The 15,847-nt window shown below is 40.9% G+C and overlaps 1 protein-coding gene across 1 annotated transcript in view; it reads right to left on the reverse strand.

Moving 5' to 3' along the window:
* Nucleotides 1-12,674: 12,674 nt before the first annotated feature.
* LOC126249346 (lisH domain-containing protein ARMC9-like) overlaps nt 12,675-15,847 on the reverse strand; it is a 231,761-nt gene continuing 228,588 nt past the window's right edge. The window contains exon 17 of the mRNA XM_049951000.1: nt 12,675-12,861. Within this exon, the coding sequence (XP_049806957.1) occupies nt 12,786-12,861 (76 nt within the window). The 3' untranslated portion in view covers nt 12,675-12,785. The remainder of the gene's footprint in view (nt 12,862-15,847) is intronic.

The following is a 15,847-nucleotide window of genomic DNA, read 5'->3' on the forward strand; positions in this document are numbered from 1 at the left end:
ATGTAACGTGGCCCACCCATTCCTGTACACTGACTTAGTGTTCAAACATAGCTCTAGATTGAGATTTTCACTCTGCAGCGGAGTGTGCGCTGATATGAAACTTCCTGGCAGATTAAAACTGTGTGCCCGACCGAGACTCGAACTCGGGACCTTTGCCTTTCGCGGGCAAGTGCTCTATCATCTGAGCTACCGAAGCACGACTCACGCCCGGTACTCACAGCTTTACTTCTGCCAGTATCTCGCCTCCTACCTTCCAAACTTTACAGAAGCTCTCCTGCGAACCATGCAGAACTAGCACTCCTGAAAGAAAGGATATTGCGGAGACATGGCTTAGCCACAGCCTGGGGGATGTTTCCAGAATGAGATTTTCACTCTGCAGCGGAGGTGCGCTGATATGAAACTTCCTGGCAGATTAAAACTGTGTGCCCGACCGAGACTCGAACTCGGGACCTTTGCCTTTTGCGGGCAAGTGCTCTACCAGGAGAGCTTCTGTAAAGTTTGGAAGGTAGGAGACGAGGTACTGGCAGAAGTAAAGCTGTGAGTACCGGGCGTGAGTCGTGCTTCAGTAGCTCAGTTGGTAGAGCACTTGCCCGCGAAAGGCAAAGGTCCCGAGTTCGAGTCTCGGTCGGGCACACAGTTTTAATCTGCCAGGAAGTTTCATAGCTCTAGATGGCTGAACAATGTCTAGATAGATTTGTTGAACATCCATATTGGTGGCTTCCTTTCAAGGACTGCTCCATCTGGTAGGTGAATCCAGGGTGGGAAGTGGTTGTCAGTGATTTCTTACTGAGCAGAATCTGCAAGAGCTGGCAAACAGAAAGAGAGGCTAAGGACGATTCAGTAGCAGCATTGAAATGAGTGGGATTGTCCATGTTGAGGTTGCACAGCTCCTGAGTCATCATGAGGCTCTCTAAAGCTCAACCCCTGGGGCAAGCAGAGTTTGGCCACCATGATACCTTATGGGCATTTAAGTCTCCCTCTAAGAGATATAGTTGGAGGAGATGTTCTATAAGATCTATGAGTGCTATAGAATCTATCACTTCTTGTGGTGTAAATACAGAGAGCATGGTGTGATTCTTTGACCCACATGAACTTCAACTATAACTGCAACTGCTTGCAGGTCTGTACCAGGGATAGAGCAGAGGAATGGTGTGTGTTATTGACAAACATAGCTCCCCTTTTCTTGGCCCTTTTACCAGTCAGGTCATCCTTGCAGTGTAGGGTATAGCCCCATAACACTGGGATATCAGTAAGTTTAAAATACGTTTCTCATAATCATAAGCACAGGGGATATTTCTCAAAATGTGGAACACATGATGATTTTGGATGTCATACATGTGCAGGGGCTATGGAGCTGGTTCGTCAGGGTGTGCGAGGATAAGGTACAGGAAAACTGTACGCAGACTACGTATGGAGTATAGTGCCTGTCGGCAAAGGCCTTAGTGAGACCTTCAGCATACTGGACAAGGGAATTCTTGTCACTGCAGATGTGCCAAACAGTTGATGTTTAGTTTGCTAGATATAGACGGAAGTACAGACAGGCCCATCAGAGAGGTGATGGTCAACATCCAGGAAGGTGGCTTGTTGGGTTGAGGAGGACCAGGTGCAGCGAATGGGAGAGAATGTGTTGAAGTTAAGTTGTGAAGGAAAGAGAATAGGGCAGGGGTATCCAACAACCTTTTAGCTTACCTGGGCCACTAACAATAATGGCAAAAAATAAAATAAAATAAAATAAAATTAGCACCCACTGAATGGCCAATGAGAGAATAGAGAGCATCATGTGGAAGTTTCAAAGTGAAAATATTCAATTTATCATAACTTTACACAAACGGAATGTTAAGGGATTTTCTTTCTGGTCATGTAGTTGATGCTCACTTCTTGGGCCACATTGAAACTTGCTTTGGGCTGCTGGTTGGACACACCAGGGATAGGGTGTCTTGTGCCAGGGTCCAGATCATGAAAACATCATCAATGGACCTGAACCAGACAATGGGTTTGAGAAACTAGGACTAGGAAGGTTTTCTCTAGATGCCCCAATGAAAAGGTTGGCCTTGGAGGGTCCCATCTACATCTATATCTACACTCTGCAAACCACTGTGAAATGTATGGCAGAGGGTATGTCCCATTGTACAATTTTCTCAGACAATACTTCATTATAGATAACTAATCATTTGCAAAAAGTCTAAAGTTACTATTAATATTGACTGCAAGACCATTAATACACAAACATCAGGGGTCCCAACACACTTGCTGAAGTATCCCATTGTTGAGATGCACGCATAAGCAGTGAGGTGTGTCCAGATAGCCAACAACAATACAATTTTATTACTACAGAGAAACACATGATAACATCAGCAACACAAACACCTTCCTAGTGAAGGCAATGTAAAGATTGCCCTGATCTACTGAAAGAAAGTCACTAATACAATACAGTGCTTAAAGGTGCAAGCTGAGCATTCCGTCTGGCACAGTCCAGAAACACTACTGTAGGCATGGTCTGTGTAGGCTGCACTGATTATGTCCAAGGTTATAATGTCATACGCTGCACTCAGAGAAATATACCAGTGGCACTTCTGAATTCTAAAGTCAATGTGCTGGCTTGGACTTGCACTGGCTGGCGAGCTGTTGGGTGGTGTACTATAAAGGCTGCCCGGCGAAAGAATACCAGGAAGTTGTCTTGTGTCATTTCGCTCACAGATGCCAGCTAGTACTGGCTGTATCTGACAAATGTTACACCCTCAATATTGAAGCAGTTATTATGTTATTCATGGATATAATTTTCAGCAACTATAATATTATTTTTTTCAGTACAAATTTCAGTCATCATTTGCAAATAAATTTTATTATGCATATTATAAGCATAATAAAATTTTGCAACAGATGAATGAAATTTATACTTGAAAAGAAAGAAGAAAAAAAAAAAAAAGAAAGCTGCAGCAGTTCTCACAGGCTATGAGGTGCTGTACCAGCTTGCAAGCACTCTGTTGGTGTGATGTGTGGCTTGATCATGAGGGACTGGGTGTATGCCATATTCCTTTTCCCTTTGTAGGAGATGCAAAGCGTTGACAGTGGTTGCAGTGGAGACAACAGCCAAAGATACGGCACTCATCTTCCCCACAGAGGAGAAGAGGAGAAGCCATCCAGGAGAAGTGATCCAGAGAATAGGAGTGCCAACGAAGGTCAATGAAAGGCCTGAAGGAGGGGGGGGGGGGGGGGGGCAGGCATCCAAAGCCTGGCACTCTGCAGAGAGGAGAAGACACTGGAGGACATAGGAGAGAACCAAAATCGGAGAAGACCGGGATCCATAGCCACGGTGGAATGGTGCAGAGTGGGGTCAAGATGAAGGTGCCTGTCAGGAAAGAAAAATCCAATGCATGAGACATGTGAGAGACTTGCAGAAGAGAAGATGTCTGGGGGAGGAAGCAGGGCCCTGAAGACAGAGGCAGAATACCAGCAACAGACATGAAGGATGGTGGAAGGAAGAGCCATGTGGCTAGAGGAGACAAGGAGCAGACAGCAAAGGCAACAGAAAACAGCGAGATGCCACCATTGGACTGAGAAGAAGCTGGCATGCATGAGGCTGGATCTGATGGCACATAAAATGCCAGGGAAAGGCCAATGGTGCAAGCAGGCCATCAGCATGCAGATCTTCAGTGAGTGGGCCAGCAGTGTGTGGGATGGCTGCTAGTGGGCCAGTGGCGTGCAGCCGTAATTGTGAAGGACGCTGGTAGTGATGGAATCCAAGGAGGTGCTAGGGCTGGTGGCAAGAGTGCTGGTAGTGCCAGAACATGTTACAGCAGGTGCCTGACATGGAGGCCACAATGTGTGCCTGTTGTGTCAATGCTGGCTGGCTGTGAGGACAGCAGCAGGGCACCAGCAGATGATGGAAGACAAGTGTTCAAACCAACAGTGGCCATCAAGATGTGAGTGTGCTGAAGGGGCCAGCCAGGCAAGAATCACAGGAAAATACATAGCAGCAGCCAGCTCTGGATGCAACAGAGCAAGGAACGTCAGACAACCCGTCGTCAGTAGTGGGGAGAGCCCAGAGCAGGAGGCGTCCACATCAGGAAGGCTGGCCATGGCCATGGGCTTTTGACAGCAGGCACAATTGGCATCAGGCATGGCCAGTGGAGACAGCTGCCAGACAAGATGTGGAGCAGAGCTGGAAGAACAAGAGACGTGCAGAGCCATCGCCGAGAAAGAACAACTGTGTAGCTGAAGGAGGCAAGACCGGGCATGGCCGGACCTTATGGCAAAACTTTTATGATTGGAGGACAGGATGTGCAGGGAAAATGAGCTCACCAGAGATGTCTGTGAGGAAAGACATCTGAGAGCAACAAACAAGTGGTGGCAGCACTGGCTAGGGCCCCACAGAGGGCGGAAAGTGTACTGCAAAGGTGCCTTTTTTCTGGTTTTGGTGAGTACTGTCTCCTATAAGAACATTAAATCAAATTAAACTCTGCAATCAGGCCCTGTAAACCACATGATAGCCATGGGCTACCATGTGTCATCATGTGTATGTGGTATGCAGCAACATGGGGTCAGCACTCCGCTCTCCCAATTGTTGCTGACTTTTGAAACCTTGGAGCCACTACTTCTCATTCAAGTAGCTCCTCAATTGGCATCACAATACTAAGTGCACCCTGTTCCAGTCCTCTCATCAAGGAAAAATCCCTGACAGCATTGGCGGCTGAACCAAGGCCCTCCACATGAAAGTCAGGCTTGCTGACCACTTGGCTGTGCAGATGGATGCTATAAGAACATGAAAAACTTTTTTAAAAGCATTCTGTATAATCATCTTTCAAAGATCTTCTGCATTTTGTCCCCAAACTGCAACTATCCCATAATTTAGTGTGTCGGAGTGCACCTCCATTTCATTAAACAGTGCCATGGCTGAGTATCAGTGTCTTCTTTTTTGCACTCCATTACAAGATAATTTAGTGTTACCTTGCATCAGTTCTTATGGTGGACAATGGAACTGAAATACTTTGTTCTGTGTCTTCATTAAAAGCACATTTTGAGAAGAATTATTATTACATGAATGTGCTGAGTAAGTAAATTTGCTATGACGTTCACTATTTTTCAACTTACATGCACTCGTTCTCGATTAAAAAGTGTCCCAATATTTTTAATTCTTGAGCAAGATAGAGACACTTTCCAAAATTTAGGCAAATGCTTGCACCCACAACACACTTCAGTACAGTTTTGACAAAGCTTAGATGCCTTTCAAATGTTTTCAAAAGTGGAAATGTTGCCATCAATGTAACTGAGACATGCAGTCAATTTCAAGTGCTGTTGAAATTTTCAATCATGCACTCAAAGGTGATTGCAGAGTTCTGTAGGCCAAAAGGGATAACCTAGAATTCATAGTAGCCTCCATACCATAAAGGCGATGAAAAGATGATTAAGTATCACCAACCTCTATCTAGTATTAGCCAGCCATATTTTAAGAACAATGTGGCACTAGTCAGTCTAATGTATCAGTCATTCAGGAGAACTGATAGACATAATTTTTGTGATTTTCTTCAATTGATGGCAACCAACACAGAAGTGCCATGTGGACATCTTCCTTGAGATTACTTCTGTTTAATTTTTTGTTTTATAACGTTCTGTAAGTTCTATAGGACAAAGTGTCCAATAAATACCCTGGTAGAATATTAGTCAAATCAAAAATAAAAATACATCACACAAAAACTGTGGCATTATGGGTCACAATTGACTATCTTACACACAAAGTTTTTGTACATAAAGTTTTATTTGAAAACAAACAAAAGTATATGGATTAAAAACTACACTTCTTAGATTAAGTCTGCAGTACAAAGAAAAATGCTTCAAGATATGAATTTTACATTAAAATGTAAACTAGACATAGTACAAGAAAGATTTAACTTCACTTATCAGAGATCTCTGAATTTCAATTTCTATGACATTAAAATTATGAGCAGCATAGGAGAGGATACTCACTTCCAAAGAGCAGTGAACATCTTATTTGGTGCTTACAATAATATGAACAAGAAAGAGGAATAAACTTGTTTACAGTTTATTGAATTACAGTTTTGTATTACAACATTATACAAGATTACAGCTCATATTGCATCATCAATTAAACACAATTTTCAAATAATGATGATTCCATTACTGTTGTAGGGCAGGCTAATTAAATAATACTTATAGCAATACCATACAGAACTACTGGTTTCTTCTGCATAAAGAGGCTGGGGATTGGCCTGTATCCAAGGGCTGAAAGCCTTCCTACTGATTTTTCTGTAGTTGTGAAACAGTCAGAATCAGAATATATTTCTCTAGAAGTAAGAAGAGTGGGAAGCATTTTGCAGTATAACTTTTGTGCATACTCAGGTGAAGGAATGGCAATGTTCTATGGTTGAAGCACTCTTACAAGTATGGAACAATGAATGTGCCCCACCATCATATGAAACTTGGGGTACAAAATATTGTTTGACAAGTGATTCTGATGAATACTTTGAGTATAGTGGAAGGTATCGTGTTAAGCAAAACTAGACTGACTTGTACACATGATTAGTTTTGAATAGCAGAATTTATAATAAATATCTGACTAGGTGACCACTATAAGATTAAGGTATGTGTGGCTATTCACTGAATAGACTATGCTGTGTACATTCCTAATCAGGTTTTAATGACTACTGTCTGACATTATAAAAGTCATGTATATAATGCATAATGAATGCAAAGTTTGACACTCATTGTAGATGGTCTTCTGTTGCTAACTAAAAACAAAACTGTATAGTCAGTAAGTTGATTTTGTTTGCAGAGATGAAAGTTTGGTCCCACAAACATAGTTTTGGCCTGCCGCACCCAATTAAAAATTATCTATTACTAGATCTATGTAAGGAAACAACAGATACCTTGTTGTACAATATGAGTAACTGGCAGCATGATGAAGACAGTGGGCATTCAACCACATGATTTGTTTTACAGAGAGATTCCCACACACAGTGGTGCATTCATAGTAAATGTGTGTGAGATTCTCTTTGCAAAGAAGTAGCCTTCATTTGTGTTTCTTGAAGCAGAACGATCTGGTATTTAGATTTCTATTGTAAAAGGATCTTGGACATTTCTACTTGCAAAGGTAACACAGATGTACACTTGAAATTTCACTGAAAAAAACTGGGAGAAATGGAATCTGTGGGTCATAAGTCAGTGTTCCAAGAGTTGGTTAATTTAGGTGACAGGCAACTTGTGAAATTGCAATGACTGACTGAATAAGCACATGTTTAATGGAAGCCAAAAGACATTGCTGTTGCAAGTAAATAACAAGACATCCATCAATGTAAATGTATGCCAGAATAGTAACAAATTCTTCATATTGTGCACCTTTTCATTCTAGTGTAAGTCTGTGCTTCACAGGTGAAACAAAATACATTTTGTTCATCTGCCTGTGTACTGAGACTGGCCTTGTACGTGGCAGGCCTACTGACATGCACTTGGGCCTCAAAAGAAATTTACCTCTAAAATTTACTCAGTGTTAGGGAAAAGTTTCAGCCCTGTTAGAAAGTTCTAATTTTAAGTCTGATCACTCTTGGAAGTAATGAAAAAAAACTCTTCACAGTAAAAAAAGTATTGCCAAAAAATTATGCTCAATGACCAAATGACGATATGCAAAAGGTTTGCTTACACTGAAAAGCATAAATACTAATAATTTTCATATTAAACAGATTTACTTAGTGTTTGATAAAATACAAGACATAAGAATTCTTCCTTGTGGACTATAATGTCCAATAACAATAAATGAAATAATCAGTATCACATCATTATCACCACCACCACCGCCACCACCACCACCAACAACAAAAACAACATTGACAACAACAATAGAATTCAACTGTTTACTTGTCATTAGGAAAAACTTGTGCCCATTTATGAAAGCCAGTGGATTTTGTATGCTATGTGCCAAAAAAAGTTGAGTTTCAAAAGTGCTACCCTTGTTAGTGCTCAATAGCCAATTCACTGCACTTCAATTAAGAAGCACTGTTCTAACAATAAGTACCATTACTACTTAATTTAAATTCTTTCATTCCATTTATCAGTTCTTCAGTTTTCCCAGTGCCACTTATTAAGACTGGACATGGCCATAAAACTGTTCTCTACATCACATATTGCTGTTAAGGAGTGTTGTGAACAGACAGATACTCAAATTCATTGGCAATTGATTAAAACAATCTAGCTGCAGAATAGAGTTATGCACAGAGGCCCAGCCTAAGGGCAACATCCCCGGTACTGCAAACTGGTTCACAACAGTTTCAGATGAAACGAGCCCATGATCTCATCGCACATGATTGGCTGTACTCCGTAAAATCACTGGTGCACCATTGGCTGGTTGCAGCAGTGGTGGTTATTTCAAACTGCAATATATGAATAGTGAGTAGGGGCAGTGCTGTGTTGATCAGTGATGTGTAGTGTGTAGGGCAGTTCACATTATCACTATCACCAACTTTTCTATTTTTTTTCTTTTGTTATCATGGTATAAGAGTGCAGAAAATAAACATTGTTTGTAAGACAGCATATCAAGAAAATGTGAAGTACCGGGAAAAATTAATCAGTGGTGAGTACAGAAACACAGAGAGTGATACAGATCTTAAAAGTTCAATTTGGACATTATTTAATCCTAGAGTGGTTGGCAATGGGAAAAGGGTTAATTGTGTTTGTTGTGCACTGTGCTCTGAACTTAATGCTCATGCTTAAAGGGTCAAATGCATTTTGCATATTTCTCACCATCTGTGTGTGGTTAATAAACAAGCATCTTGTGTTGTTGAGAATTACTTCAACAATTTGTTCAGAAGCTAGTTACTGATATACGGCTGTTTTTGTGTGTGTGTGTGTGTGTGTGTGTGTGTGTGTGTGTGTGTGTGTGTGTGTGAGAGAGAGAGAGAGAGAGAGAGAGAGAGAGAGAGAGAGAGAGAGCTGCTTTTGGTTCTACAGATCTATTGCAGGTGAAGGTTTTTTGGATCTTGCTAATATGTAAAGAAAAGTATCCGCAAAGGCAATTACAACTCATTCCACAACCACGTCACAGCACATGGCAGAAAATGCTAAGAGACTAAGACGTCTAACTATGCCTGAGGTGACTGGTTGTACAACAAGAAGTGAATGCTCACAAACTACAGATACTGCCAATAAATGGTTCAAGTATCTTCAAGAACAGAGCATTTGATTTTGTTTTCAACAGCAGTTTCACATTCACAGTATTGGCACTGTTAGGTAAAATGTCATGCTGTATGAACCATGAGGAGAGAGTTATTTCATGAAACTGCAGTACCAGTGAAACCAAGGAATTCCGTTAGATGTTCAGGAAGGATCAACTCCAACAGATAAGTTAGACAGGTATTAAAAGCAAAACTGTAAAATGGGAGAAAATGGGGCACCCTATGAAAGGAGGCTGTATACATGGAAGAAGCCAGGAGATACTGACAGGTTTCAGATAGATTATATAATGGTAAGACAGAGATTTAGGAACCAGGTTTTAAATTGTAAGACATTTCCTGGGGCAGATGTGGATTCTGACCACAATCTATTGGTTATGAACTGCAGATTGAAACTGAAGAAACTGCAAAAAGGTAGGAATTTAAGGAGATGGGACCTGGATAAACTGAAAGAACCAGAGGTTGTAGAGAGTTTCAGGGAGAGCATAAGGGAACAATTGACAGGAATGGGGGAAAGAAATACAGTAGAAGAAGAATGGGTAGCTCTGAGGGATGAAGTGGTGAAGGCAGCAGACGATCAAGTAGGTAAAAAGACGAGGGCTAATAGAAATCCTTGGGTAACAGAAGAAATATTGAATTTAATTGATGAAAGGAGAAAATATAAAAATGCAGTAAATGAAGCAGGCAAAAAGGAATACAAACGTCTCAAAAATGAGATCGACAGGAAGTGCAAAATGGCTAAGCAGGGATGGCTAGAGGACAAATGTAAGGATGTAGAGGCTTGTCTCACTAGGGGTAAGATAGATACTGCCTACAGGAAAATTAAAGAGACCTTTGGAGAGAAGAGAACCACTTGTATGAATATCAAGAGCTCAGATGGAAACCCAGTTCTAAGCGAAGAAGGGAAGGTAGAAAGGTGGAAGGAGTATATAGAGGGTTTATACAAGGGAGATGTACTTGAGGACAATATTATGGAAATGGAAGAGGATGTAGATGAAGACGAAATGGGAGATAAGATACTGCGTGAAGAGTTTGACAGAGCACTGAAAGACCTGAGTCGAAACAAGGCCCCGGGAGTAGACAACATTCCACTAGAACTACTGATGGCTTCGGGAGAGCCAGTCATGACAAAACTCTACCATCTGGTGAGCACGATGTATGAGACAGGCGAAATACCCTCAGACTTCAAGAAGAATATAATAATTCCAATCCCAAAGAAAGCAGGTGTTGACAGATGTGAAAATTACCGAACTATCAGTTTAATAAGTCACAGCTGCAAAATACTAACGCGAATTCTTTACAGACGAATGGAAAAACTGGTAGAAGCTGACCTCGGGGAAGATCAGTTTGGATTCCGTAGGAATGTTGGAACACGTGAGGCAATACTGACCTTACGACTTATCTTGGAAGAAAGATTAAGAAAAGGCAAACCTACATTTCTAGCATTTGTAGACTTAGAGAAAGCTTTTGACAATGTTGACTGGAATACTCTCTTTCAAATTCTGAAGGTGGCAGGGGTAAAATACAGGGAGCGAAAGGCTATTTACAATTTGTACAGAAACCAGATGGCAGTTATAAGAGTCGAGGGGCATGAAAGGGAAGCAGTGGTTGGGAAAGGAGTGAGACAGGGTTGTAGCCTCTCCCCGATGTTATTCAATCTGTATATTGAGCAAGCTGTAAAGGAAACAAAAGAAAAATTCGGAGTAGGTATTAAAATTCATGGAGAAGAAGTAAAAACTTTGAGGTTCGCCGATGACATTGTAATTCTGTCAGAGACAGCAAAGGACTTGGAAGAGCAGTTGAACGGAATGGACAGTGTCTTGAAAGGAGGATATAAGATGAACATCAACAAAAGCAAAACGAGGATAATGGAATGTAGTCAAATTAAGTCGGGTGATGCTGAGGGAAGTAGATTAGGAAATGAGACACTTAAAGTAGTAAAAGAGTTTTGCTATTTAGGGAGTAAGATAACCGATGATGGTCGAAGTAGAGAGGATATAAAATGTAGACTGGCAATGGCAAGGAAAGCGTTTCTCAAGAAGAGAAATTTGTTAACATCGAGTATAGATTTAGGTGTCAGGAAGTCGTTTCTGAAAGTATTTGTATGGAGTGTAGCCATGTATGGAAGTGAGACATGGACGATAACTAGTTTGGACAAGAAGAGAATAGAAGCTTTCGAAATGTGGTGCTACAGAAGAATGCTGAAGATAAGGTGGGTAGATCACATAACTAATGAGGAGGTATTGAATAGGATTGGAGAGAAGAGAAGTTTGTGGCACAACTTGACTAGAAGAAGGGATCGGTTGGTAGGACATGTTTTGAGGCATCAAGGGATCACAAATTTAGCATTGGAGGGCAGCGTGGAGGGTAAAAATCGTAGAGGGAGACCAAGAGATCAATACACTAAGCAGATTCAGAAGGATGTAGGTTGCAGTAGGTACTGGGAGATGAAGAAGCTTGCACAGGATAGAGTAGCATGGAGAGCTGCATCAAACCAGTCTCAGGACTGAAGACCACAACAACAACAACAACTGCAAACTGAACAGGAAAAATTTTCCATATCTTCCATAGATTGCCAGAAAAATATTTTGTATACAAGGATCGAGCTCAGCTTCTGGAAGAAATTTTGCTCCACCAGTTTCATTTGCAGTGTTAAACCATCACTTTTACACCTGGGCAATGTGGATGCTTCTCTTTTTATTCATAGTAATTCCATTACTGACACAAATGAGTAAAAAAGCATGATGAAGTTATTTTTGCACATTATGTTTCTTTTCCATTGTATGTACATGTGAGGAAAGTTTCATTTATTCCACATTTTTTTGTGTATATTTGATTTACCTAAATTGTCTTTAAAATGACTTCACTGAATTTTAGGGGCAATATTGCCAGTTTTATTTAAACCTTGTACCATCCTGTTTTAAAGTTCATATTTAAGTGAGAACAGGTGATGCCAGGATGTGCAAACCACATACCGAACAAATAGTGTGGCGTGTGTACCATGTGCTCTTGTGGTAGTGTGCCCTGTCCATATATTTTGTACTTTCTTCCCACTGTTTGCAATGCAGTCTGCCCGGTGTGGGGGGCCAAGGGCTGGCAACTGGCTGCACCAAATAAAACACTCCTGTACCTGAGTTGGCCAACAAAGTGAGTGGGACTGAACTACTGGGTTGCAGCCCACTCTGCTGCAGAACACAGAACCATTCTATGTGCAGTTCCCAAATGAGAGTTTTGGATGAATAAGTTTTAAGTCTAAGGAATTATAGTTGCACCTAAATGCAACAGATACATCATATAACCTCTAAATGATAAAAACCTTTAAAAATTATGTTTACTTCATACATAATGGTACAAACTGCATTCCATATAAGGCACTCAGATTTGGATTTAGTAACACGAAATAGCTAATAACATAAATGTACATAAAGACTTACAATTTTTCCCACATCAATATAAAAGATACATTACATTCCTGAATTTCAAAATTTCAGTGGTAAACTTTTAAAATGCACAGAAATATTTCAGAAACTAATCAGATAAAAACAGTTACATTTGCTAATTCCTGATCTGATAACAGCCCTTCTTTAGCATGGAAAGTAATTCTGTTTAAGAAGGTTTCCCTGTTGATGGTGTCCGAGGTATACGTGGACGGGACGTGAAAGCTTTTGTAAATTCATTTTCCCTGAAACATTTAACAAAGATCATGTTACCTTTTCCAGGACTGGTATTTCAAAAAATGAGGGGAGAAATCACCAATTAATTAATAATAGAGGCCATTACAGTCAGTTTCATGGTGAACAGAACCAGTAAATGCATTGGTATGGGATGGTATAAACTAAGAAGCAATAAACATCCTCAGTAGAACATAGATGATAACAAAGGAAACATATTAAGTCTGTTATGTGGATTAGATAATTTCTGTCTTAAGATCTAGCTCTCTCTAATCATGACACACTGTAGCTACAGTTTCATCCATGGGACACCTTCCATAAAAAACAAAATGTAAGCAAAAGAACAAAAAATTTTTTGAGTGTACATCATAATCCACATCATATTTTAGTAATAAATGTTACCACCTGACAGTTTTGCCATTGATTCTAATTGCCCTTTCAATACTAGGTACCCATAGGCGATAAATGTTAACGTTACATAAAAGAGAAATAAAAGTAGCTGGTTAATTATCGACTTTACATTTGAAAGTGCAATTATTTGTGTGTAACATGTAAATAGGAAATACACATTTCAAGCTTAGTGGCCTTCAGCAATTGCTCTCTCTCTCTCTCTCTCTCTCTCTCTCTCTCTCTCTCTCTCTCTCTCTCTCTCTCATCTTCAGAAAGAACAGAACACCTTGAATGAGCAGAGATAGCACGTTCATATTCACAGGACATATACATTAGTATATGATGCCGAAATGATTAGCATTTTAACCATGTCAGCTCGCAGGTTCCAGGTCAACATTTATATTGTGGTGCTACACCACATACTGGTAAAATGTGCCTGTGGCTCTCACTGTCACTATTAACTAAAGGTAATGGATCAGTGTGACTTAAGCAGATGTGCAGGATGCCTTGCAGACATATGCACAAACCTTATCACCAGATCATTAAATGTGAAAGAGGGTGCATTACTGGCATGAGAGAATGTGATGCATCCATCAGGGAAATTTCCAATTTTGTGGGGAAGTGTTTTGGCAGTGTAACGAGTGTGTGCAGAATGGTTCACAGAAGACCACAGAATATGATGATATGCATCAGGCCACTTCATCCAAATGGCATTGCAGGATGCAGCTGCATCCTCCTCAGCTCTGCCACAACAGAGGAACACATCAGACACTATCAAGGATGGTAGTCCATCACCATTTATTACGGCATGGGTTACGTGCGTGTCATCCAGTTCTCCATCTACCTTTGACGAATGTACAGAAACGCGCTAGATGGCAACAGTGTGTGGAACAGCATCACTGGGGAAACAAATGGCATCAAACAGTGTTTTTGGGTGAATCCAGATACTGTCTGTTTGAAACTGATGGCTACATTTTGGTTCACTGCAGATAGGGTGAGTGGAATCACAGTGACTGCATTCACACAAGATATACAGTGCCAATTTGAGACCTTATTTTTGAGAACATTCAAGCCGTTAGCATTCATGAAGTTGTAGCGCCTGTTCCGTTCACTGCCGCCACTTACCAGCATGGTGTGAGGTCTGAAGAGGGTCTAAAATGTCATAAAATAAAGAAGTTTCTTGTGGTTGTGACTGTCCATGTTCATTTTCAAGGCCTTATGGTGTGGGATGCTATTGGGTACAACCACAAATCACAGTTAGTGCGTGTCCAGGGCACTGTGACCAGCGTGATGTGTGTGAATGACATCCTGCGATCCTTAGCCATACCCTTTCTCCACAACAAACCAGATGCCATTTTTCAGCAAGACAATGCATGACCACATTTTACTGCAGGAATACATGCCTTCTTGGTGTCACATGCTGTCAGCCTTTTGCCCTGGCTCCCCAGATCACCAGACTTGTTGCCAATCAAAAATGTACAGAACATGTTGAAACGCATTACTGTGGACCCAATGCCAATCACCACAGATGAACTTTGGAACCAGGTGAATGCAGCATGGATGGCTATACCGCAAGATGCCGTTCGTGCTTTATACGCATCAATGCTATCACACCTGGAACAAGTTATCAGGGCCCATGGCAGAACCTGTACCTACTAGCAACAGGGCACATGCTGAACCGAGGTGACTGAAATGCTAATCATTTCTGCAGAACATACTAATGTACATGCCCTCTGAACCATGAGTGTGGAGCACTTTAAAGACTTGTACAACAGACAACAGACAGAGTACACTCATTAGTTCATAAAATTGTCCCACTTTGTAATGAAGCAGTATGGAATAGTTCCAATTACTCTAATATACTATACTATTTTTTTAATTGGTTTTTCTTATCTAATAAATATGAAAAATTTTCTACATGAATTCTCAAAATTCTTTTAAAAGTGTTTTTTCTGATCCTTATTGTCTAAAGTACAGGGTTTGGAGAAAAATATGGAAACATGGCGAGAAATACATGGTTGAACATAAATACAGATGGTAGCCAAGCCTGCAGGTCACACTGTTCTTTTTGACCATGAACGGCAGCTGTGCAATGTCTTCAATACATTGTAAGTGTCAGTCATGGTCAGAAAAGTGTTCTGTGTAGTAGCGTGTGCATTATGTTGGAGCTAATTGAATTCCAATGTGGGCAAGTTGATGGTTCTTGTACGATGGATGCTTCCATAACCAAGGGAGCAAGGTGTTTTGTGTTTTGAGAGGCACCATACTGAACATTTGTATCACAAACAAGGAAGTCTGCAGCTCGTGGTCTAGGGGCTAGCATTGTTGCCTCTGTATCACAGGGTCCCGGGTTCAATTCCCAGCCGGGTTGAGGATTTTCTTTGCTCGGGGAGTGGGTGTTTTTGTTGTCCTCATAATTTCATCATCATCATCATCATCATCATCACCATCATCACCACCACCACCACCACCACTTGTGAGAGTGAGAAGATTGGATTGTGAAAAGAAAATAGACTGTGTAAAAATTGGGACTTTGTACGGGCGCTGATTACTGTGCAGTTGAATGCCCCACAAACCAAACATCATCATCATCATCATCAACATTAT

This window comes from Schistocerca nitens, chromosome 3 (genome assembly GCF_023898315.1).
Source record: "Schistocerca nitens isolate TAMUIC-IGC-003100 chromosome 3, iqSchNite1.1, whole genome shotgun sequence".
In the NCBI taxonomy this organism is placed as follows: Eukaryota; Metazoa; Arthropoda; class Insecta; order Orthoptera; family Acrididae; genus Schistocerca; species Schistocerca nitens.